Source organism: Solanum stenotomum, chromosome 3 (genome assembly GCF_019186545.1).
Source record: "Solanum stenotomum isolate F172 chromosome 3, ASM1918654v1, whole genome shotgun sequence".
In the NCBI taxonomy this organism is placed as follows: Eukaryota; Viridiplantae; Streptophyta; class Magnoliopsida; order Solanales; family Solanaceae; genus Solanum; species Solanum stenotomum.
Genome location: NC_064284.1, coordinates 68526020 through 68552292, shown reverse-complemented (window position 1 = coordinate 68552292; position 26273 = coordinate 68526020). Strand labels below are relative to the sequence as shown.

Sequence of the window (26273 nt, the reverse complement as noted above, 5' to 3'; positions counted from 1 at the left end):
AAGTTCAAAAAAAGTTGCCACAATTGTCCATCTATAGGAGTTAGGACAATGTAGAACTGGACGACTACTATTTTCTCTGGCTTCACCACACATGCAACATCCAAAGCACAGATGAAATCCCCTTCTTCCTGAAGTTTTCCTGAGTGAGACATGCTTTTCTTGCTACAAGCCAAGAAAAACATGAGACTTTGTAAGGGGCCTTGGTCTTCCAGATGAACTTCCATGGCCACGGGTCAAATGTGCATTTTCCCTATTCTGGTAGTTGTATGCAGATTTGACGTAGTAGATTCCATCACTTCCAGGTTTCCAGAATGGCCGAAAGTACCAGTTTTTCCAACGAGCAATTTGTCAACAGAGAAGATTTTTGAGTTTTGAAGACCATCCCATGGTTCAAAATGGCTGATTTTAAACAGAGTTTTATCCGACCATTGGTAGCTGCTGTCTAAGCTGTCAAAAAATTCCTTAAACATTCCTTTGAACTCTACAGATCTGCAACTTTGCCAGAAAGGGAGAGCACCGGAGCTTTATTCACTCAACTCATTTTCTTTCTTTTTTTTCTTTTCAGATTTTGAATTTTTTCCCTTTGCTAACCTGCTTTTGTATTATTGGTTGCTTTTGCCACAGCGAGTTGCATTCACGCATTTTATGTTGTTTAGAATAAGAAAATATGTGTTCAATTGGAACATTTTGAGTATCATTCAGGTATTTAATAGGTCGATTCTTTAGTTGAGGTGTCTAACTGAAATATCCTGCCAAGTTTAGGGGATTCCTATGTATTTGGCCAGTAAAATAATTAGATAGGAAAAGATTAAGATTATGAAAGAAATAGAAGTCAATTATGTTACCTTTGTCAAAAAAAATAAAAAAAGAAATAGAAGTCAATTAATCTTTTTCTTTTTTTGAGGCAGGTAACATTAAGTCAATTAATCTTTTTCGCGTCAAATAGAGTTCAACTGAATCAATTTCCATTGTGACAACAACAATCAAAAAAAAAATCTTTGATGACCAGCTGGCACACAATCCAAAATTTGGAGGATATTGGGTCCACCCCTCTACCCTCTTCCACTTAAATACCATGTTTTTGGTTCACAGTAGGGTTGAGACTCATGTGGCATGCACCTACCCCACATATCACAAGCTACACTCTTACAACTAGACAACGCTTTGGAGGCACTAACGAAGTATATTTTCACAGCCAAGAGATATCATTCTACTACAGAAGAGAACAAAAATGTTGGACCAGTCGTGGTGTCTGATAAGAGTTATACAGGTTATAACAAAGTTTATCAGGTGTAAACATTGTGGAAAACAGAACTCCAGTATTGTCTAATTTTCAACCTTAGTTTTATTCTTGTAATACTAAGCAAAATCACGACTTTGTCATAGTACTCTCTGAACAGTAATAAGAATCAATGAGGAAGCAAAAAATTTAATTATAAAAAACAATACACAAGAAACAGCTAGGGTATACCTACCATGAAGAAATGTGAAATCCTTGACATGCCTCACATCAAGATCTCGTAAGGTGATGATATATGATGATTCAATGCGAGCTGAGGCACCTCCAGCACTAAAAGCACTGTCCTCACCAGCTAAGCTAGAGTTGACCTAAAATCAGAATACATCACTCGAAAATATAAGCAAATTGTGATGACCCAAACCACATCCATGGAAAGAGAAATAATTCATACATATTGATTTGATCTTTTTAATCACCCAAAAAGAACCCACAGATTTCCCACAACCTTACAACACTTTCACATGATATTCATAATTTTGTTTTTTGATAAAGATGATATTCATAATTTGGTATTGGTGAATTTGTACCAACTTGTGTGCCCCTAAACTATTCCACTGGGAAACATGTCCAACAAACTACCACAAGTTTCCCAAGTGATCTTATCTTTAAACCTAGGAATCCCCGTAGGCAATGGAGCACGGTCCGAAACTCGGTTGGATAATGGGCCCTCCCCTCTACCCTCCTGCAATTAAATACCAGGCTTTTGTCCCAAGCAATCTTGCTCACCAAACTAGAGCAGATAGGCTAACATCCAGTATTGCAGATGTATTCAAACTTGGGATCTCCAAATGGTCACTCTTACGCCTCATCCACTACATCATCCCCTTGGTGACTATGCTAAACACAATACCATACATTAAATCCCCCGCAAATATCAAGAATATACAGACCATTGACAAAGCAAAGCAACTAACACCAAATATGTTTCTTTTTTACTTGATTGAAACAGTTCTTTGTTAGTATTGTGTGTGAAGATTAATCAGCTACCTCATAAATAATATTGGTCAAACTATCCTTTTACGAAACCCAATAAAATAATCAGTCAAAGTACATTATGAAGTAATTTTGATTCAAATTTCAGTAGGTAGTTGTGCATACAAGCCTATATTGGTAACTTTTGAATAAGATAATTGGAAGAAGGCTGGCCAGCAATATCCACCAGTAAATGGTGTGAGCATGATTAGTCCAGAACAGTTAGGATTTCAGAAGGATTAATTGGGATAGATGCATCTTCAAAACGTTACACAATTTAAACTTCAGGTTAACTAAGGAAAGGAGAGGAAAAACAGCAAAAGAAAACCTCAGCAGCCTTGAGGACTATCATCTGCTGTTCGAAAGCAAAGACACCAGCACATCTCCCCTGCGGATCAACCTTGATAATAGGACCTTTGTCAAATGACTCTCGTCCTCTTTTTAAATGAAACCAGTCTGGACCTTCGAAAAAGTGCATTGAGCTGGAACGAAGGAAGAAAAAGGAGATTCTAATGTAGTTTCTCAGTTTTTCATGCTTAAATAGTAAAGAAACAGGAAGCAAAGGCAAATATACTTAATGTTCAGTGAATGGTTTGAGAATTCATAGGGTAGACGTTTAAAGTTACTATTTTGATGAATCTCATAAAGTTACGATTTCTCCAACTATAAAGCACAAAAAAAACATAAGAGCAAGTATGACATTGAACTCATGTTATAGGTAGCCATATAAAAAAAATTGCAGGCTCTTAGATTCTTTATTAAAGAGCCCATTAAGATATGCATATAGACATGAAAATTGGGTAGCTCTCAGAGTTTTCTAAAACAGAATAACATGGGAGGTGCTTAAAGCTAACAAGTTCACCACCTTAACAAGACGTCAACAATAACTTCATCTTTTTTTTTTCTTGTTTGTGTTTTTTCATTTAATAATTGTGGTGCCTGCCATCTTTGGCACCTCCACTACTCCATTACACATCTTTTCTGTTATTTTGGCTCAATCTCTCATTTAAATGCGTTAGGTGCAGGTTACCTGGTCCGAAGCCCATGAGTGGCATCATCAAACTCAAGAACGGACATTTTAGCATCTTCAAAAGATAAGATAATTGAATCCCTCCTTTTCCCACCATCAGCTCCTCCTGCTGTTATCACACCCATTGAATATACATTTCCATGTAACCTACACATGTTACACAAGAAAAAGACAAGTTTTCGAAACAGTAAAAATATCCAAATAAAACAAATTCATATGATTTGATATTTCAAACTGAAATACCTATAAGTGCAAACGAGCTCAAGTGAAGCAGCAGAAATACCAGCCATAAGGCCACCACGTTTCACTACTTCGGTGGCATCCCTGGATGATGCTTGTTCAACCCTAATCAAGTAAACTTCAAGCACATTTCCAGCTGAAACAACAAGGTTCGGTATGGGGCCGACTGGCTTGGTGGCTGGCCAATCGGAATCGACGTCCGCTGTCTGAATTTGAGGGGTGATTTCGCCGGCTGAGTGAGTGATAAAGCCGGAGGCGCAATTCTCGATGCCGGTGGGGCAATGCATTGTCTTACACGCCGCGAAACTCATCTCTTTCAGCTTCTACTGCAACCGTTTCTTGGCGAATTGAAGAGTGAAGACTAGGGTTTTGGGGGGGGAAAAGCTTAAACCTTTGTTTTTGGTTTGGCAGGAGGATGAGTGAACTGAAGGTTCAGTGACCGTGAAAATACGTACTTAATTATCAATTTGGTTTGGAAGTCAGCTAGTTTTTCAATGTATAATTGACAAATTTTTAATCATGAGCGTGAAATTTAAGTTTTTGAAATATTAAACCAACAACAACATATCCAATGAAATTCCACAAATAAGTTTTGAAGAGCGAAAAATGTACTGAAAATTTTAGTTTTAATATCACAAATAACAACATACCCAGTGAAATTTCATCAGTGAACTGTGAAGAGAGGGTACCCATTGAAATTTCATCAGTGAGCTATGACGAGTGAAGAATGTACGCAGATATTACTACTTCGTGATAAAATGATGTTTTTGAAAGACTTTCGGTTCAACTAGAACAATTTCACATATTAAGGAGAAGAAAATAGTGACAAAAACATAACAACTAATAAGGGAGGTCGTATAAAGTAGGACTGTCCAAAACGCAATCAAAACCAACAACCCAAATAAAAAAACAATTAATATATTGGTTTCGATTAAAAAAACCAATTAATTTATCAAAACCAATTTAAACCCCATAAAATTCATGGACTTTATTTGTCCAATGGATTAATCTACAACCTCGACAATAAATTAATAAACTATATTAATATCATTGGACAAATAAAGTTCATGAATTAGGGTTTAGTTTTATACTTTTATTTTTTATTATATCAAATTAGAGGTATTCAAAATCGAACCGAAATCAATAATTCGAATTGAAAAAAAGTATTAGTTTAATAATTTTGATCACGATTTTGATTTTTTTTATTAACGATTTTGATTTTTTTTTATTAACGGTTTGAGAATTTTTTCTTAGCGGGTTAAATGATAACCCGATAATAAATTAATAAATTATATTTTGTATCATTGAATATATAATGTCCTTGACTTGGAGTTTAGTTATATACTTTTATTTCTAATTGTCTCAAAGTAGATTTGTTCAAAATCAAACCGAAATCAATAACGTGAATTAAAAAAAATACTATTAATTTAGCGGTTTTGACTATTTAATAATTGGCTCTCAAAGGTTTGAGGTTTTTCTTAACAAGTTAACCGATGACTCGATGATAAATTAATAAATTATATTTAAATCATTGAATATATAAAGTCTTTGACTTATGATTTAGTTTTATACTTTTGCTTATGGTTGTCTCGCGTTGTTCAAAATCAAAACCAAATCATGGAAAAAATATTGGTTTAGCGATTTTGATAAGGGTTTTGATTTTATTTTTAATTGTCGGATTATTGATTCTTAACGATTTGAAGTTTTTCTTGTAACGACCCGTTAGGTCATTTTGAGTCCAGTAAATTTTAAATGGTAATTTTGAATTATTTATTTAACTACGGCTATTTAGTTTGTGAGTATTTTTTAAATAAGTAATTTTTAGTTGATTGTAAATGGGTCAAGTTTGAAACTCATTTGAGGAAAATTACGCAGATAATCAAACATATACTAGTTACTCCCTCTGTCTCAATTTATGTGACTTACTTTCCTTTTTAATTAGTCCTAAAAAGAATTACAAATTTCTATATTAAGTAACAATTTAACTATAAAATGTTTATTTTACCCTTAATGAAATAATTTACAACCACACAAATTTCTATCATTCATTTTGAACCACAAATTTTAAAAGTCTTCCTTTCTTTCTTAAACTCCGTGCCGAGTCAAACTACCTCACATAAAATAGGACGGAGGGAGTATTAACTAACATATCTATAGTTTCTAAGGGTGTCAAAAATGAGCTCAATTATAGGTAACCTGCCCATATTTTTTAGGATTGGGTTCAAAATCATGAGTTGGGTTCAATCTTAACGCATTCAAGCCTTAACCCATGTTAAGAGAATTCTCAATTGAGCCTAATGTAGAGCCCATTTGCGTAGCTTAAAAAAGGAATAGTTTTTAAGTCAAAAATAAAAAATCAAACTGAAATGATTTTTAAATCAAAAAATAAAAAGCAGGGGAAGAACTACTTTTGGTTTTGACTATTTTAAGTCGTTTTTTACCTTGTTAAACACTTCCTAACTTATTTTTAAATCATTTATGACTTATTTTAAGATATTTTTTATATTTGTCAAACATTTTCAAAAGTAAAAAACAGACTTAAAAGTAGGTTTGACCAACTTTTAAACTAATCTTCAATTTCAACCTGTTTTAAAACTCTTTATTTGCATTATAGTTCATATATTGAATGTATGAATTACTATCTATTTTATATTTTTTATCTATCCATGTGTAACTTTTTTTTTAAAAGGGAAAAAGATAAATATACCCCCAAACTATCATAAATGGTATGCAGTTACCCTCTGTCATACTTTTATATTTTCTATCATTCATTTTGAACCACAAATTTTAAAAGTCTTCTTTTCTTTCTTAAACTTCGTGCCGAGTCAAACTACCTCACATAAAATAGGACGGAGGGAGTATTAACTAACATATCTATAGTTTCTAAGGTGGTAAAAAATAACCTGCCCATAATTTTTAGGATTGGGTTCAAAATCATATGAGTTGTGTTCAATCTTAACTCATTCAAGCCTTAACCCATGTTAAGAGAATTCTCACTTGAGCCTAATTTAGAGCCCGTTTGCGTAGCTTAAAAAAGGAGTAGTTTTTAAGTCAAAAATAAAAAATCAAACTGAAATGATTTTTAAGTCAAAAAATAAAAAGTAGAGGGAGAGCTACTTTTGGTTTTGACTTATTTTAAGTCATTTTTTACCTTGTTAAACACTTCCTAACTTATTTTTAAATCATTTATGACTTATTTTAAGATATTTTTTTATATTTGTCAAACATTTTCAGAAGTAAAAAACAGACTTAAAAGTAGGTTTGACCAACTTTTAAATTAATCTTCAATTTCAACCCGTTTTAAAACTCTTTATTTGCATTATAGTTCCTATATTTAATGTATGAATTACTATCTATTTTATATTTTTTAATCTATCCATGTGTAACTTTTTTTTTAAAAGGGAAAAAGATAAATATATCCCCGAACTATCGTAAATGGTATGCAGATACCCTCTGTCATACTTTTGGATATTGGTGCCCCTGCCGTTCAAAAAGTAGAGCATATATACCCTTTATACTAACGGACATACATGTGCCACAATCTTATCCACCGATCTGACATTTATAAATATCGGGTCGACATATAAGATTGTGTCACGTGTCCTTATTTAGTCTTCTGTTAGAGTGAATGGCATATTTGCAACAGTTTTTGGACGATAGGGGCAGTAGTGTCCCAAAAGTATAACGGAAGGTATCTGCATACCATTTACGATAGTTCAGGGGTATATTTGTCCTTTTTCCCTTTTTAAATTTTTCTCAAGTTGAAATTCAAAATGTGGTTATAAAATTTTAATAACAATAGATTAAAATTATTGAGATTAAGCGGGACAAATTGGACAGGTCAGGACCTAACCCATTTTAAGCCCATTTGAGCCTAAAGTAAACTTGGGTGGGTCAAGACTCAACCCAATTTCTATTTCAACTCATTCTAATATTTCCAATTTCAACTCAAACCATCCATTTGACACCTATAGTAGTTTCCATTAGTTACCACTCGCAACTTAATTTTAGTTAAAATTACGTCACCTCTCTCTCGCCTCTCCCCTCTTTTACACATATACAAATACAAATTATACTTATACATATACAATTATATGATAGATATACAAATACAATTAGCCTCTCTCTCCACTTTTTTCCCTCTCCCGATCTCGTTCGCCTTTCTCCTCCCAATCTCGCTCGCCAGATATACAAATACATATGTATACCAGTTACATATATACAATTATATGACATATATACATATATAATCCGCCTCTCTCCACTCTTTGCCCTCTTTCGCTCACACCTCTCCTCCCTCTTCTAATCTCTCTCGCCAGATATATAAATACAAATGTATACCATTAACATATATATAATCATTTGACAGATATACATATATACATATACAATTCACTTTATCTTCACCCTCTTCCATCCTCGTTCGCCTCCCTCTAACATGTAGCTACAAATCATAATTAGTAAACAATAGTTATGGAGCGTAACTAAGTTTATTTTAAAGGCTATTTAAGAAATTTACTATTTATTCAATACATTATTTACTTAGCCCATATGTAGAAACAAAAATTTGATACATAATTATTTTTTTAGAAAAGAAAAGAGAGACCCTTTTCCCCAAGTAAAATAAAAAAATTAAACTTGTGACCTAAAATAATTTTTTAATTGTCTCTGTGGTCAATTACATTGAAATTAATTTATATCAAATAGATTCAAAAGTTTTTATATGTATGATTTTCTTTTTTGGCTTACACAATAGAAATATAAAACCCCTTCATACTTAACGATAAAGAGGAAAGTGTATCTACTAACCCCAAAGTATTCAGTTTATTTTAGTGGTTATTTGTGAAATTTCCTCTTTATTTAATACCTTATGTAACTTGGCCCATAAATAGAAACAAAAATAATAAAATTTAGTGATTTTGGTACATAATTGTTTTATTTAGAAAAAAATAAAAAAGAGACCCTTTTCCCTAAGTAAAATAAAAAATTTAAACTTGTGACCTAAAATAATTTTTGAACTGCCTTTGCGATCAATTACATTGAAAAATTTATTTATATCAAATAGCTTCAAACGTTTATATATGTATAATTTTCTTTTTTAACTTACAAAAGAAAAAATTAAAATTCTTTCATTAATTGACGATATAGAGGAAAGTGCGTCTAATATTTCTAAAATATCCAATTTAAATTTTTTTTTCCCGCTTAATAAAAAATAGTAAAATACACAAACTATCAAAAACAAATCTCCCTCTTGAACTAATATCACAAATACATAGTCGATCCAACTATTTACAGAAAATGCTTCTAGTTTGCACACAAAAGCAGTGTAGGATTCTTCTTTATTTTGTCCTTTCATTTATTGATTTTCTTTTTCTCATTTATTATTTTATGTTTTGTCACCTTTTAACCGTTATTTTTAGAAATAAATCATTTCATAACATTTTAATACTTATTTTCTTCTTTTTCTATTTTGTTTTTGTTTTCATTTTTTGTTAGTATATCTCTTTTAAATTTTGTCTCCCTTTATAGATTTTTGCATTAAAAAAAATAGAAAAAAATATTTTTAGATTAATAAAATAAATAAATTAAATTACTAAACTACAATAAGAAATTGTTAAGAAAATTCTCCATTTAGCTTATTTATTAAAATCAAAATTATTTTTACAATAATTAACTTGTTAAAATTGATATAAAATTAAACTACCAAAATTAAGCATAAATTTGATAATGTCATATCCGTATATGATATATACCATACGAATATCATAGTGGACCGAAAAATGTATCACGGAAGAACCAAAGCATATCCAAATGAAAATTCACTATGATTTTTTTTAAATATAAAAGAGAATAATATTGAAAAAGAGCAAAAAGTAAATGAAATTAGATAGCGAAGAACTTAATAATAATAATAATATTAAATAAAATTAGAAAAATGAGCACTAGATAAAAATGAAAAAGAAAAAAAGGAAAACAGAAAAGTACGGAAAGAAGGAGCCAGAGAATATGAATCAGATTGTGATGAAAAAAAGAAAAAAAGAGAAAACATAAGTTTTGAATAAAGAAAGAAAAATGAAGGAAAGAAGGGAAGAAAACAAAACATGTAGAGGTATAAAAGTTTTTTTCAAAAAGAGAAAATACACCATTACCTATCAAACTTCTACCTTTTTTAAAGTAGACACTTAATATTTGCGGAGTCCTATTATTTCATCCAATCATTTCCAACAATTCTCATAACCCGTGCCTGTTATTCACTCCCAAATAAAATAATATTTTTTATTTTTCTTACATGTTTAATAGTGGGGTCGGATAAAATCTTGACCTACTCACATTTTAACCCTTAAAAATCTTTCCTAATTCTTTCGGCCTACTTCACTTCAAAAGATTTTTTTTCCTGGATTTCTTTGTAAATATATATTTATGTGTAAGTTTTTTGTGTTATTTTTTAGCGTTCTTGTTGTTTATTTCGTGTTTGATTTCAATTTTTTTCTCCAAAAATACAGTTTAATCCCTTTTAGCTTTGTGTGTATTATGAAATTAGTAAATTTCACATTTTTTAAAATTCGTATGAGTAGTTTCTTTGATACTTTTGATCTTGAAAAACTTATATGAACGGAAATGAGTTCAAATTTCTTTGATGACAGATAAAATTAGGTGTTATATTGGTTAAGCATTATGTTGTTGTTAAGTAGATTTTTCTAATAAAAAGCCTTAAGATGAATTGCTAAAACTTAATGATAGAGTATATAATAAAGAAATTCGCTTCCGTGGTAAAGAACCAACTTTTGTTGTTGAGAAGAGCTCTCAACAACCATAATAGTGGTTTGGGGAAGAAGAAACGTGGGTCTTTTCTCACTTTGGCAAAGCAATGCCATGTGTCAGTTTTGCATTTGTTTGGGACTGCAATTTTACTCTTTATTGCGGTTATCTAATGAGAAATTACGTTGTTGAGAAAATGGGTCCAAATGACGTATTTATTGTGGATTTAAATGATTTCGTGGTGTAATAGGTCCCCGCAAGCTTAAGGCGTCTATTCAAAAAAGGATCTAAGTTTGATAGGGTAATTATGTATTTTCTCTTTCAAAAAATAAAATGAAAAAGGAGATAATTAGCTACAAAATGGTACAATGGGGAATATGTGTAATTATAATTTAGGGAAATTAACATAATTACCAACTTAAGACAACATAATTTTTAAAAATCACCACAATTTGAATTAATTACAAAAAATTTCCATTTCCCTTCTCTCTGTTTTAACATTCGAATCACCACTCCACCTCTATCAAATACATTACAACTTTGTTTGTATATAATGCATCTGATACAAATGTTATTGTTGATACTTAACCCCAATTATTTCAAACCTAAATCCATACACAACTTATGTAAGGAATAATGTATTCGCAAATTCTAAAAAATCTAAGATTATTATAATTTGAGAAATTTCCCGAATAAGATTAACGCCCAAATTGTTGGGGTTTCTATACTTTATACTATATAATTTAAGTGGCTTCAAAGTAAAGGACATGAGTGTGTGATAAATTTGTTCCTTTTCTAAAAAATTGGTAAAGAGTGTAATTAATTTACTCCTTATGAACAACTATGTTATTTTTCCTTAGTAAATTATTTTTAAAGTGACCTCAACTTGAAAAGATTTGTTGAAACAAATTTATATTGCCCATCAAGCCTAAGTTCTAATGTTTGCCTATAAGATAGAACTTGTGGTCAAGTGGATAGGTTTAATGTCTTGAAATATCCTGAATGTCTAGTAAATAACATACCAAAGCTCCAACTTTTGGCTAATTGAGTAAGTTCACGATCTTAAAATGCCCTGAACTTGTACCTTATGGGAAAACATAAAAATTTTCTTAAGCGGAGCTGGACAAAAAAATAAATCAAGACCAGCCCTTAGGAAGGCCATGTCTGTTAGACTTTTCTTAAGATGATAAAATATCAAGACTGTTATTACATGATCAAATTGCCAATGCTGACTATCGAGGCATTGTGATCATTGTCTACAACTATTCATAAAAATATAGTGGGTGAGAATTACGAGTAAAATGTAAGCCTGTAACTTCTGTTCAGAATTTACTACTCCAAGCTGAAATAAGGTGTTCAAACTAAAATATTAGACTTCATTTAGGAACTTGTATTACTAGATCAAATTTCACTTGATTTGATCTCATCAGTAAAACTGAAAATATCAAGCTATAGTTTTGTTCCCCAGGCACTCGAATCACCATCTTTAAACGGAGAGCATTCTGTACCTTAAATGAAAACAGTTCCCCAAACCAAAGAAAAAGGAGGATCAAAGAGACTACTGCATTTTTGGGGAATACTAAAACATTAAAATTGATGGCGTTAATTTCCCAGCCGTTTAGATAACAAAATGTCTTCTATCGAAAACGGGTTAAAATAAATGGTAATTGTGTATGGGGGAAAATTGCTTACAAGGCCATGAACATTTGTTACTAAGCTCTTCTGCAGGAGAAACTAGCTGAAGATTGTGATGGAAGGATGCATCAAATAATGCCTGTGCTTCCAATACTAGTTATTTATAGGTCAGCTCAATGTCCTTGTCCATCTGCAAGCAAGAAAAGGATGTAAAGAATCCCATTGAGGAACTAAGAGTAATAGATCTAGCTTGGAACTTACAAATTTGGCCAGCTCTTTAGCCTTCTCGTCATCAAAACCAAGTGTAGACATTATTTTATGCCCAGCTGATTCCTTTACTGACCAAATACCAAGAGCAATATGTGTGACGGTTATTTCCCCATCTTCACCTGTAAATTCATCACAAATACATGTAAACAAGAGTCTAATGACACTTGCCAATCCCCAGATAAATGAACCTGGGTTGACATTTTTAGCTCAATGTTGGCATCCAATTTTAGCTTTTTGTGTGTGTTTCATCATGCATTTCCAATGCTATGTAGTCATTCTGAAATTATGGTGTTTCACCCTCTACACTAAAACAAAATTTATCAATTCCATAATAACGTGTCACGGTGGTGGATAAAGATATCAGTTCAGTGTATGTGTTAGATGATGTAAGAAACAGGTGAACAAATTTGTATAACGGGCTTTAGGTCATATGAAGAGTGACTAGGATACTTGATGCAACATTGATTCTTTTTTTAAAATGACACAGTTAAGAGTTAGCAAATCTGTTTTTGTATAACCGAGAAATTCTCAAGAACCAGTGGTGCGTGTTACCTTCAGAAAATTTAAAGATGACAAGGCCGTTAGATGATGTGGTTCTATTACTTCAAGATGGGGAAAACAAAAATGAATTCTCTGGATATCCTAATTTATGCATTTTTTTCATTTTGGTGATATAAAAATAGAGTTAATACCTCAAACCCCCTCTAAACTATCCACATTTTATTAGTTAAATATTTAAAATATGAGGAGTTGTTATGGTTAGAATATGAATAGGTATATACAATCCTACTTAAAATAGAAATATAAATAAGAATAAGAATAATATATAGTTTTCTACTTGGTCAAGGATTGTTTTTTAGTGTCTATAAATGGGGTATAATGTAGATACACAATTCAGAAATATTCTTCTCCAATATTCCTCACATGGTATCAGAGCCTCTACGATCTTGGTAGAGAATCAAAGAGCTTCCGCTGCCGCGGGTGACTATTACCCATATATACTATCCGTCTGACAACAATTATATTAGCAAAAGTTGGGTCACCGCATATCTTTCAGGTGACTATTTTCTCATATTTAATTTGTGTAGCATTGTACCATCATTCTGGTGATTACTTTCTTATATCTAATTTTGTAGCGCCATGCCATCTTTCTAGTGACTACTTTTTCATATTTAATTTGTATAGCACCGTGCCATCTTTCCGGTAGCTGTTTTTTCATATTTAATTTGTGTAGCACCATGTCATCATTCTGGTGACTACTTTCTCATATCTAATTTGTGTAGCACCGTGTCATCATTCTGGTGACTACTTTCTCATATCCGATTTGTGTAGCACCATGCAATCTTTCCAACGACTACTTTTTTATATTTGATTTGCGTAGCCTCATTTATTAGGTGACTACTTCTTATTTGTGTAGGGTTGTGCCATCATTCCGATTCTACCCATATAATTTCTCTTTTTCAGTATGGTCATGTCATAAATCCAACTCTAACCATATGATTTCTCTTTTTCTGTAGGGTTGTGTCGCCAATCTGACTCTACACAGATAATTTTTATTTTTCAATAGGGTCGTGCCATCATTCCGACCCTACCCATATAATTCTTTCACAATAGAGTTGTGTCATCATTTCGACCCTACCTATATACTTTTATTTCCCAGATTGTAACCACTTTCAGTCACCAAATCTAATACTCTGACACATGAACATGTTTCAGTCCGTTTTTCAGTGACTTTCTTGTTTAATACCGACTAATCTATTGATTCCAAGACGATCCATATATTCATACCAGAGTATTTGTATTATATATTTCAGTTTAGTTCAGTATTTGCCATTATTGCATTTTATTTGTGAAGCTTAAATGATTTTACCTCATGTCAGTTGAGTTATATTTCAGTCTTTTAGTCCAGTTATTTTCACTCAGCCTTATTACATACTCGTACATTCAATGTACCGATGTCATTCGACCTGCATCATCTTACGATGCATATAAAGGTGCAGGCACATTGTTGATGTTACCCAGGTCTTACCAGTTTTTGGTTAGGCCTCCTTGCTTTCGGAGGACTCTAGTTAATTATTTGCTTTAGAAGTTTTATTTAAGGTTGTCATAGGTCTGTCTCGACGCCTATCTCAGACACTAGAGGTTTCATAGATAGACAATGTTAGAGAGTCTCTTGGTATTTATATTTAGATATTTTGCTAAATTATTACTCCCTCCGTCTCATTTTATGTGAGCTAGTTTGACTTGGCACGGAGATTAAGAAAGAAAGGAGGACTTTTAAAACTTGTGGTCCAAAATGAATCATAGAAATTTGTGTGGCTGTAAATCATTTCATTAAGGATAAAATAGACCTTTTATAGTTAAATTGTTACTTAATATAGAAATGTGTCATTCTTTTTGGGGCTGACTAAAAAGGAAAGTAAGTCACATAAATTGGGACAGAGGGAGTACCATTTACAGTATTCCCATCAGACAATATTTGACTTAAATGTTTCCCTTTAGTTATTTAAAATTAAAAATGCTTGAGTAAGTCTTCCGCTAAGTAGTTAGCCAAGGGTTCACTTGGGGATCAGTAATGGTTTTCGAGTGTTGGTCACGTCTAGGGTGTAGGCTCGGGACGTGACAACTATCCATGCCATTTGGCACTGCAGGTTTTTTTTTGGCAAGGAAATGTTATAGTTCTGAGGTAACACCACCACCTCATATTTTGAAGTATTAAACTAACAAAACATTGCATAATTTAGAATTAGTTTTTTTTTAGGTATTAACTCTTGAAAGTGTTATAATTTTGAGGTAACAACACCACCTCATATTTTTAAGTATTAAACTAACAAAACACAGATAATTTAATTTTTTCTTTTGAAATATTAACTCAAAAAATAATTTACTGCCTTCCATTGATAAATATTATTTTAAATCACTTCAAATTTTCAAGATGCAAAAACTAACACTTCAAACTTCAGTTCAATCAAATGGTATCACATGAAATAAAAATAAGTGAAGAGTATAATCTTCAAACTACTGTTTGAGATGGTCTTACTCCATTAGTACTGTCTGTCTTCCAAAATCAGGCCGAGAATAACATTAGCAAATGGAGCAGCTTAAAGAGAGTATACTACTACTAAAGGAGGAGTCACAAACGGGAAAAATGTATAGCCATTTGCCTCAAGCTAAGCACAACAAATTTATATAAAATGGAAAGGCGCCTATTTATGTACATGAGACACGGTTCTAAGAAATAAGGACAAGGATATGCTTGCACATATTGTGTCCATGAGTAACAAATGCTATTTGTAAGTAAATGAATACATAAAATAAATCAACTTCAACAAAGCTTTCCCCTTTTTGCGGATGAAGAACTTTATTAGAGTTTATGGCATAAAGTCAAAGAAAAAGGTGCACCTTAAGGGGTCGTTTGGTAGAGTGTATTAAAAAAAATAATGTTTGCATTAGCTGTATATTAGTAGTACCTTGTTTAGTTATACACTCTATTGTGTATTGGGGAGTGTATTACTAATACCATGGATTTCTAGGTATTAGTAATGCAAAGGGATTTAATGCATGCATTAGCATTTAAAAGACACAAATACCCCTCAAAGCACTTTTACATCTTTTTCACCATAATTGTGGAGGATATTTTTGTACAATACATGTTTTTTTTTAATGACAAGGGAAACCCGCAGCTGCTACCCCTTAGGTGCGCACAGGATAAAACCCCGCTCCTATGCAATAGCTTGCAAAGCACATAGGAGAGGTAACCCGCACTAGGCAAGCCCGGTGCGTCGAGCTCGACCGAGAAGGCAAACCCCTTGCTTTCGCTTGCAAGGGGTTTCGAACTTGAGACCTCCAACATGGAAAAATCCCAAGCCCAAACCACTAGGCCACCCCGAAGGGTACAATACATGCTATTTTTAATACATCAAACCAAACAATGCATAAGAAATAATCTATGTATAACTAATGCAAGTATTGCTAATATACACTATTATTAGCATTATTTTTTATACACTCTACCAAACGACCCTAAAAGTTCTTAAAGTGAACGGATTAGACCTAAACTCATATGAAGCGAAGTTATTTTAATTAGACATTCTCTTGGAACCAAGCAGACCTAGCAACGAAAAGAACACAACAACAATAACTATGCCTTAGTCCCAAACAAGTTGGTGTCAGCTATATAAATCTCCGCTTCTTAATTTAAGCTCATTTATCATCATACTAGCTCTCTCTGTGCTTTGGCGAGGAAGACAGGCTTCTTCTTGGACAGATCAGATTTGACACTGAGGTCATCCATTGACCAATTCATGCTTCTTTCAGATATGTAATTGTTTTACAAATCGGGAGCGAACAGGATCAGCTTGGGGCAGAAGCGAAGTTGAGCAGTTAGGAATTATTTACAAGGCACATAACTTGAGCAGTTGAGCAGTTAGGAATTATTTACAAGGCACGTAACTTGAACAGTTAGCTAGGGTAGAAGAGATCTCAAGGAGCAGAAGTCCAGGTGTTAGTGGTTAAAGGAGGAGGGAGCTAGAAATACCAAGTACTTTCAAAGATCTGTCAACTCTCACAGAAGGTACAATTGTATTGATAGAATGCAGGTGGAGAACGGCATAACTGAGGATAAAGAAGGTGATACTATATTTCTATCAAGACCTGTATACTGAGAATGAAAACTGGAGACCCAATGCTACATTTGAAGGTTTGGGAAGTCAAGACAGTGAGGATAGGGCTGTTTTGGAGGGCCCCTTTGCTAAAGAAGAAGTCTTGAATGCCATCAACACTTGTTCCCCTTACAGAAGTCCTGGTCCAGATGGTTTTACTATGGCATTTTACCAAAAGTGTGGGGGGCACCATTAAGCAGGATGTCATGAGCACCTTCCTTCACTTCCACAATAACTGCCAAGTGGTGAAGTCTTTTAACCTTCTTTCATAGCTCTCCTCCCTAAAAGAAAAGGGGCAATTGAACTGAAGGACTTCAGACCTATCAGCCTCACTGGTAGTGTTTACAAAATTGTGGCTAGGGTGCTAGCTGAGACACTTGAAGGTGATTGGAAAGTTAGTTTCAGGCTACCAGGATGCCTTCATAAAAGGTAGACAGATTTGTGATGTTGCTCTTATAGCCAATGAAGCTTTAGACTGGAAACTTAAAAGTGGTGAACCTAGTCCGGTTTATAAGCTGGACATTACAAAGTCTTTTGACAAGATTAATTGGCAACACCTTATCTCTATTATGAGGTAGATGGGCTTTGGAGACTGATGAATTAAATGGATTAGGTATTCTTTTTCTACTATCAAATATTTTGTTCTTGTAAGCAGGAGCCCTGTGGGCTTCTTCTCCCCCAAGAGAGGAATAAAGCGGGGGATCCCTTGTCCCCCTTCTTTTAATCCTTGCAGTGAAAGGCCTCAATAGAATGTTGGAAAAGGCTTAAACAACTTCACTGCATGGAAGGTCTTGGTTTTGGCAGTAGGACTGGCCCCTCTACCACTGTTTCTCACTTGCTATTTGCAGATGACACACTATCTTTTGTGGTGCTGAGAGGCTACAAGTCCAATAACTCAAAATGATCTTGATGATTTTTGAGGCACTTTCAAGGCTTCACATTAATATGTCCAAAAGTGTCATTTACCCAGTCAATTTGGTTACTGGTTTGGATGAAATGGCAGAGATTATGAGTGCAATACAGTCTCTTTTCCAACCACGTACCTTGGACTTCCTCTGGGATCCAGATACAAAACTGTTGACATATGAAATGAGGTTCTTGAGAAATTTGAGAAAAGCTTGGCTTCTGGCAGCAACAATACCTTTCTCTAGGAGGCAGACTAACACTTACTACCAGTTAAGTCAATGGTATTCCTACTTACAGTCCCTTTTCCCTGTACCAGCTGAAGTCCTCAAGCAGCTTGACAGAATTAGGTGTTCCTTTTTGTGGGAAGACAACAAGAAGGTTCATAAATTCCACCTTGTGAAATGAGACACGGTTATTCATACCAAATCACTAGGACTCTAGGAGATATAATCAAGAAGGTATGAGTCTCTGGAAGGAAGTTATTCGGGCTAAATATGGCAGAGATAGCCAGCAGTGCTCTAGCTCTAGCAGGCTCCCTCATGGATGTGGTCTGTGGAAAAAAATAAGGAAATTGTGGACTGATTTCTCCCTAAATACTTCTCTACGTGTGGGTAATGGCAATGATATTCTTTTTTGGAAAGATCTCTGGTTAGGCTAGATTACTGTAAAGGAGGCCCACCCTGTGTTATTCTCAATTGCATCCAATCCTGAGTCCACTGTATTGCAGAACTAAGAGGGGAACATCTGGTGCCCAGAACTGAGAAGAAATTTGAATGACATGGAGTTTGAAGAATTGACATCTCTCCTATGCAACCTCCAGCCAATTACTATAAATCCTCAGAGGAATGACATGATCAAATGAGGTAGCAGCAGCAGTGGCCTATACTCAGTTAAGATCAAGGTGCCCCCCAAAGTCCGCATGTTTTGTTGGTTGGCCCTCAATAATGCATGCCTAACTCAAGCCAACCTTAACAGAAGAAAATTCCACTTAGCTAACAGATGCTATATGTGCCTTAGCAGCCTGGAATCTGTTATCCATCTGTTCATTCACTGTCCTATTGTTGCTGATATCTAGTCAATATTCTCTCTTTTTGGTCCACAGTGGGTTTTGTCAAGCAGTCTCAGAGAGGTTTTTGTTAGCTGGAGCAACTGAATAGTTGAAAAATCCATCAAAAGGATCTGGTCTATGGTTCCTGCTACTATTTTGTGGTGCTTATGGACGGAAAGGAACCAAAGATGCCTTGATGGTATCTCACTGTCTGCTCCAAACTTAAACCCAGATGCTTAGTTCTTCTTTTTAGTTGGGGTTTTCATAAACCTGTTTTTAACCCTGATCTGTATTTGGAATTTGTCTGCTCCCTTGTTTCTTGATATGATATCGGTTTGCCTTTTCCTGGAGCTGACTCTTCCTACTTTTGTAATTCTTGCATCTTTTGGATGCTTTCCTATTAATACAACCACTTATTTCATCAAAAGATAATATAAAGGTGAAACCTATCCTCAACTAGTAGTTACCACCTATATGGATCTTTTTCTTGTAGTCTATCTCTAGCCAAGTCAGCATTGATACGCAATACCAGCTACTAGAGATTAAAGCTTAATTGTCATTTTTACACTTACATCAGATCCAGTGTTTGTCATTAGAGATTGTATATCTGTGTAGGAATAAGTATAAACTTAGAGAATATCTAGTTTTAGATCCTAACTTTCCTATATGACAAATTATTCAGTATTAGAATGAAATAGATCTGAATACAAATGGATACCCAACATATAGACACCCCAAACTGCGCGCACACACACACACACCAAAAACAGAAATAAGAAATTACATAAAGTTCTTTCTTTCCCTTGATTTGGTAGTGAAATAATTAAATAGAAAAAGTGTGCATCACTGAAGCCCCTGAAGCCATCAGTTCTACTTTGTGGTATCACCACAGTTTACTGCTGCTTAAGCTCTTGCGTGATCAATCAACAAGACTTGCCGGAATCTAATGAGGAGCAATCTAAGCAGTAAGCACACAACCACTACAAATCTATTACAAGGACTTTGTTTGAGATAACCAACTTTGCATCCTCATAGCATGTTAAGAAATTGTACTCAACTCAATATTTTCATGTTGTATCCCACTTGGATCCATGCCTACTTTAATCGCACTTGCATGCCTCAATTAGGTCCAGAAAAGGACCCTATTGCACCAATATCCAACCAACAAATAGGCGTCACCTACAAAATCTAAACCTAAAAGATGATAACTACAATACCCTGTGAAGTCTGAATATATTTAAAGCTGCTAATTTTTCCATCACAGTGACTAGCGGAGCAGGCTCTAGATGTCACACAACTCAGATTCTAAAGTATTTGCCTATTTGGTGGTACTAAGATGCGGATTTACAGATTTTATATCCACCTTTCCAGAAAGCAATTGTCATTTGTACATTTAATGCCACTAATGTTACTATATCCTAAGGCGGGTTATCCTATACAAGTTAGACTCAAGCCTCATTGCTTGTTCGATGTGGATTGCAAGCAGAAGTAAGAGTCTTCCAAACAGCAAGCAGTCAACTTTGGTATAGGCGTATAGCGGTATAGCCATATTGTGGATAGTACTTGTGGGTTATCCAATAAATGTCACACTCAAGCCTCATTGCTTGATCAATGAGGATTGCAGGCAAAAGTTAGAGTCTTCCTTGCAGCAATCAATCAGCTTTATTCTAGCCATATAGTGTAATTCTTCACTGACGGACAACTTGGTAGCAAGTTATGATAGGATTTCAATTTTTCTACAGAAAAAAACAAGGACCTAAATATATCTTTTACAAGCTTATAGGTGTCAGATTTCTTTATTTGATGAGTTAGAAACTTGAAGCTTTGAAGCTTCCACCTAATTCTGTTGATTGAGTTTGAGCTGTCTCAGATAGGACAATACGAGATACTAAAAGTGCCCTGACATACATTTTAGTACACTTGTATGTTTAGGACATTCCACTTGGGGTAATACATAAGAAAACCTTGAACCAAGACTGAATTTCCAGTAACATACTCAAACTTCACAAGGAACCTATCACCCCCACCCACTAACATTTTAAAAGTGGAACTTTGACCACCTTTAAGCGCGCCTTTGACAACACTGCTCTTACCTCACAAAAGTAGGGGTAAGGTCTGTGTACATCCTACCTTCTCCCTTGTGGGATTACCGAGGGTTTATTGTTGTTGTCTCATTTTATGTGATGCACTTTGATTAGGCACAAAGACTAAGAAAGAATTTTTTTTTGGAACTTCTGATCTAAAAAAGATATAGATACTTGTGCGGCTATAAATCAACTCACTAAGGTCAAAATGAAAAGCTAAAAGTTAAATTATTTTCAAATATGGAAAGGTATCATTCACTTGGGACAAACTAAATAAAGAAAATGCATCACATAATTTAGGACAAGGGAGTACATGGAAAACACGTGGCAGCATTACACTGCCAATTTAAATCTGATTTTGGCCTCTCCAGGTGGTCAAGATTCCAGTTTGAAGTTATACAGGGGGGTAATAGGTCCTTTGTAAGTTCACTTTGAAGATATTTAGGGGGTAATAGGTCATTAAAAAAGTTTGACTGTGTAACTGAGAATCCGGTTATAGTTGAGAGGTGATTTTATGTATTATCCCTTTTTTATGAGGATTTTATTTACCATCCCTATTATATCCTATAAGATAATGTATTATCCCTATTCTAATTCTTGTTGATTAAACCTTATGCATGCACATCTCTGTACAGTGGAAAATGGTATACTATCTAGAGCTGATGTCCCTGTTAAAACCACTCAAGTAAGTCTATTATATCTTAAGCTTTATATGTTCATAGCGCACTCATATCAGGGGTTGTTCTCGACAATCCATAAATGATAGATACATCTTCTAATAGAAAAGCAAGGGCATTACCTGATTTCAATTTCTCATTGACTGCCCAGTCAAGAGCCTTTTGAGCTGGTTTAGTAAGGGGAGGATGCTCTGGACTGAAATAATACATGTCGGATCTTCCAAGCAACTTCAGCGTTTCTTCACTCACCTTGAAAAAGGTTACACCGTTTGCTCTCAAAAACTTGGCAGCCAAACTGGTCCCTAGCAAAGCAAATCTCTCTTCATTCAAACTCAAAAAACTATCTTCCTAACCTAATAGACGAATTACTATCCATACACGCATAGACGCGTATGCCATAGTAGGAATCAAAACGTAGTTTCTACAGAAGCATCCACTGAGTTTGATGCTAACCTTCAACCAAGATGCCCATTAAAAGAGCTTCAGTGCCAGTATTTGGGTACTTGAGCTTCCTTGCTTCTAATTCAGCCATTACAAATGCCTGTATTGCTCTTGACGACCATCTACAACATTATTCAACAAGCTTTTTTTTCACATTACAAATCAAATGGATAAATATGATTCATAAACCAACTCCAAGTGATCTGTAATTTAGGCATAGTTGATTACATTTATTTTAAAACACAAAATTAAACAGCCACCAATTAAACTAACTAAGCAAACATACTTGGGCTGTTTCTCAGAACTCTCTGGTCTCCTGCAAAGCAAAAACCAACAGTCGGAAACAACAATTTGTTACTCATTTTGTAAAATGTACTTTAAATGCAACACTAGGACAAACAAATTGAAACGGAGTGAATAATTTACAAGCAAATGAAATCCAAACAAAGAGCGACATGAAAGCTTACGTGATAGGGAGGCTGAAGGCAACCGTTGCTACTGTAGAACGACGACGTTTGAGAGTAAAATTGTTCAAATTCTGCGGCAGAATCAAGAGCTTTCCTCCAGTAAAAGTAGTAGCTAGAGCTTTACAATACTTATGGGTTAAAAAAGTATTAGTATTCTCACTTTGTTTGTTGCTAGAATTGGAAGTTAAAGACTGGATTGAAAGTAATGAAAAACTGTGAGTCGCCATTGGAGTAGAAGTAAACCCTAAAATGTAGAGAAATTATTTGATTCTTGTCCCCTTCCGCACAGAATTTTCTACTTTGTAGCTGTTATAAATGTGCTGATTAACAATGGACGAAGCGTACAAGCTTCAACTGAGGTGGATATAGCTGTGAAAGATAACTCTTGAAGAAGACATGGAGCAATGGTAGTTGGGCCGGCTCACACTGATTTGCAGCAATAAATGGGCCTAACGTAGCCCGTATGTGATATTCCTTCGTGGAAATTTCGCAAATAGACACTTAATTAGGTTTCATAACTATAGTTTGCTAATTACGATTTATAGCTACATGTTAGATGGAGGAGAGAGGCGAACGAGATTGGGAGAGGAAGAAGAGAGTCGAGCGAGAGAGGGCAGAGATGGAGAGAGGTGTATTATATTTGTATATATGTCGAATTGTGTGTGTATATATATATATATATATATGTCAGATATTTGTATATATGTAACTGTTATACATATGTATTTGTATATCTGGCGAGCGAGATTGAGAGAGGTGAGCGAGAGAGGGAAGAGAGTGGAGAGAGGTGAAAGGTAAATTGTATTTGTGTATCTGTTGTATAATTGTATATTTATTGTATAATTTGTATTTATTTATGTCTAGCGGACGTATTATAGCTAAAAAAAAGGTTGCGAGTGATAATTAATTCAAACTATAACTATATTAACTAATTAACTAATATATGTTTGTTTATCCGTATAATTTCCCCTATTTTTTTTGTCTATATATACACAAAATTAGACTCATTTTACTATATATAATAAGTGGGAATATCTACTACTTAACACATAACAAGTGTTGGATGATATGTGCTTAGATAGTGTTGTACATTCTTCTTTTATGGTTGTACCTTTAAAATTTATATTATTGGACAATTTAACACCATTAATTACCTACTACTTTATTAGCCGAAAAGTTTGACCTCATTTGGGCCCATTTATTATTTATATGTTGTCTATCTAATTTTTTTTTTCAACCTTTTGTTTTAAACTTCTTCAAATTTAATTACCTATTTGTTACTCTCTCTATGCACTTTTAATTGTTATGATTTCCTTTTTAGAGTCAAACTATAGGAATTTTAACTAATATTTTACAATGTGTTTTTTCATCATATTCATATGCAAAAAATTACAATTTATAGTACTTTTTGTATAGATTTTGCATATTTAAATTTTTTGTTTAAAATATCGAATTAATACAATCTGATTTAACTTTGAAAATTAGTCAAATGGACTTTCAAAAAGCGCAGCATGACAAATACAAGTGGACGGAGAGAGTATATTTTAGCTACAAAATATATTAGAGGTACAACTTTTTAAAAACTTTAAATTTGTATTGCGTTGACTCTTGAAATCCTATCATTGTCATATGAATTTGAACAAATTATATATTATTAAAAATTACATAAAAGATGCTATAAATCACAATAATTAGCAATTAAAAATATTTGTAAATCATATAAGAAATTTGATTGACTAATTGGAATAGAATAAGTAACATGTACTATTTGAAAATAACGTCAAAATTTCTAGAATTCACAATAAATTAACAACTGAAAATATTTATGATTATTCACGTGAATTGAAACATCAGTAACCTATATTATTCAAAACTAACGCAAAAATACTATAAATCACAACAATTTAATAACTTCAAATATATTTTTTAGAAAACATATAAAAAATCGACCGATCTTCAAATTCCATTTATATCACATAAATTAAAACAAAAAAAATTAATATTTATTGGGCCCGTGCTGGCACGGGCACCAAATATCTATCTATCTATCTATCTATATATATATATATATGTCACAAATGGAAAAGTCTCAATCAAGGAAACAACATATATCATTTACAAATGACTTAAAAAGCATTAAAAATTACAATAATTACCAATTTAAAATATTTAAAAGCTATATAATAAAATACGTTGACTCTCAGAATTCTATCAGGCTCACATATATTGGGACAGAAAAAATAACACATATCATTTTTAAATTACCAAAAAAGTATTATAAATAATAATAATTAACAACTTAAAATATCTGAAAGACATTTTAAAAGGGCTAATTTTGTAATTTTATCCATATCACATAAATTAGGACAAAGTGACCAGTAATGTACGTTATTTGAAAGTTACATAAAAATATTATAAATCACAATAATTAATAACTTAAAACATTTTTAAAAAAAATATGAAAATTTGGATGACTCTCCAAATTTCATTTGTGTCACATAAATTGAGACAACAAAAATAACATATATTGGGTCCATTTAAATTTATTTGTCTTATTTTTTAGTTTTTTTTTTATATTTAAAAATTGTGTAAAAATACTATAAATCATGATAATTGACAATATAAAATATGTTTTGAAAAAAATACAAAAAATTCCACTGATTCTTGAAGTGAATCTATCGTAAAAATATTATAAATCATGATAATTGACAACATAAAATATTTCAAAAAGTTGTATGTGGGTAGTCTTATTATGCCTTAAATAACGTCAAAGAAAGTACATGTTTGTGATAAAAAAACTTATTCCTTTATCCACGCAAGCAATCGCTTCAAAAACTCGGTTATTAGCCCCAAAACATACCATTTATATTATTGGGCCCGTTATCTAGTAGGAAACATAATAGGATATTTTAGTTTACCAAACAGAAAATATGTTTTATTCAAATATATATGATATTTTTCAGGGTGTTTAAAAACTTTGCTCAAATTTTTATGTATATCTCATTGAAGATTTACAATTTTGCTCACAATTTTTGCGTGTGTAATTTGTATAAAATCGTATGAAGTATGTATATAATTCTCTGAACTTATCATTTCACTCATAATTTTTTGTGTATGAGAAAATTATATAAATATATATATATATATATATATATATATATATATAATAATAAAGTTCATATTGTTTTCTGAAAACTTAATATAACTATAACAATATTATATGTATAAATATAACAATATGCATAAAACTTAAATATAACTTTCATATAACCCCTTATACAATTATAATACAATTTTAACAGAATTTTCCTACAATTTTATTGCTTTAATGGGTAAAATCTTTTTCCGCATGGGTAATATTAAAATAAGTTTTGTAAGTGTCGGATATTTTAAATATATTTCACAAAAAAAAAGGAATTCCAAGTTCATTGATTAAGTATATTTCATTAGATTTCCAACAACCCTAACGATATGTCATATCCTATTCTTATGAATAATACCGGTCATAATATTTCAACTGATGCTTTAACACTTTCTACACAAACTATTCGAGTTACTAGTTTTTGTCCGTCCAAAAGCAAATAATGCTATTGTAGCAGACCTTATCGGCAATGGTGGAGTCAAAATTTAAGAAAAAAACTATGAAGAAGTAAATATATGAAAATGTTGAAAGTATTTATAACATCTACTACATATGCATAAAAAATATTTTTAACCATATCTTAACAAAATATGAACAATAAAAGTATACGACAAAAACAAAAAAATTTGGTTTTATCCAAT

The 26273-nt window shown here is 33.0% G+C and overlaps 2 protein-coding genes across 2 annotated transcripts in view; both read right to left on the bottom strand.

Moving 5' to 3' along the window:
• The window catches only part of LOC125857681 (cleavage and polyadenylation specificity factor subunit 1), a 52661-nt gene extending 48684 nt beyond the window's left edge, over nt 1-3977 (bottom strand). Inside the window, exons 1-4 of the mRNA XM_049537291.1 lie at nt 3546-3977; nt 3303-3449; nt 2601-2754; nt 1476-1608 (exon numbers count right to left, since the gene is read on the bottom strand). Of these exons, the coding sequence (XP_049393248.1) occupies nt 1476-1608; nt 2601-2754; nt 3303-3449; nt 3546-3853 (742 nt within the window). The 5' untranslated portion in view covers nt 3854-3977. The remainder of the gene's footprint in view (nt 1-1475; nt 1609-2600; nt 2755-3302; nt 3450-3545) is intronic.
• Nucleotides 3978-11867: 7890 nt separating this feature from the next.
• LOC125860447 (ATP-dependent Clp protease ATP-binding subunit CLPT1, chloroplastic-like) lies at nt 11868-22853 on the bottom strand. Its single transcript, XM_049540406.1, has 6 exons — nt 22491-22853; nt 22310-22339; nt 22036-22145; nt 21705-21884; nt 12198-12325; nt 11868-12126 (listed from the first exon to the last, which is right to left on the bottom strand). Exons 1-6 carry the CDS (start codon nt 22715-22717, stop codon nt 12094-12096), a joined length of 708 nt encoding a protein of 235 aa, XP_049396363.1. The 5' UTR covers nt 22718-22853; the 3' UTR covers nt 11868-12093.
• Nucleotides 22854-26273: the final 3420 nt, after the last annotated feature.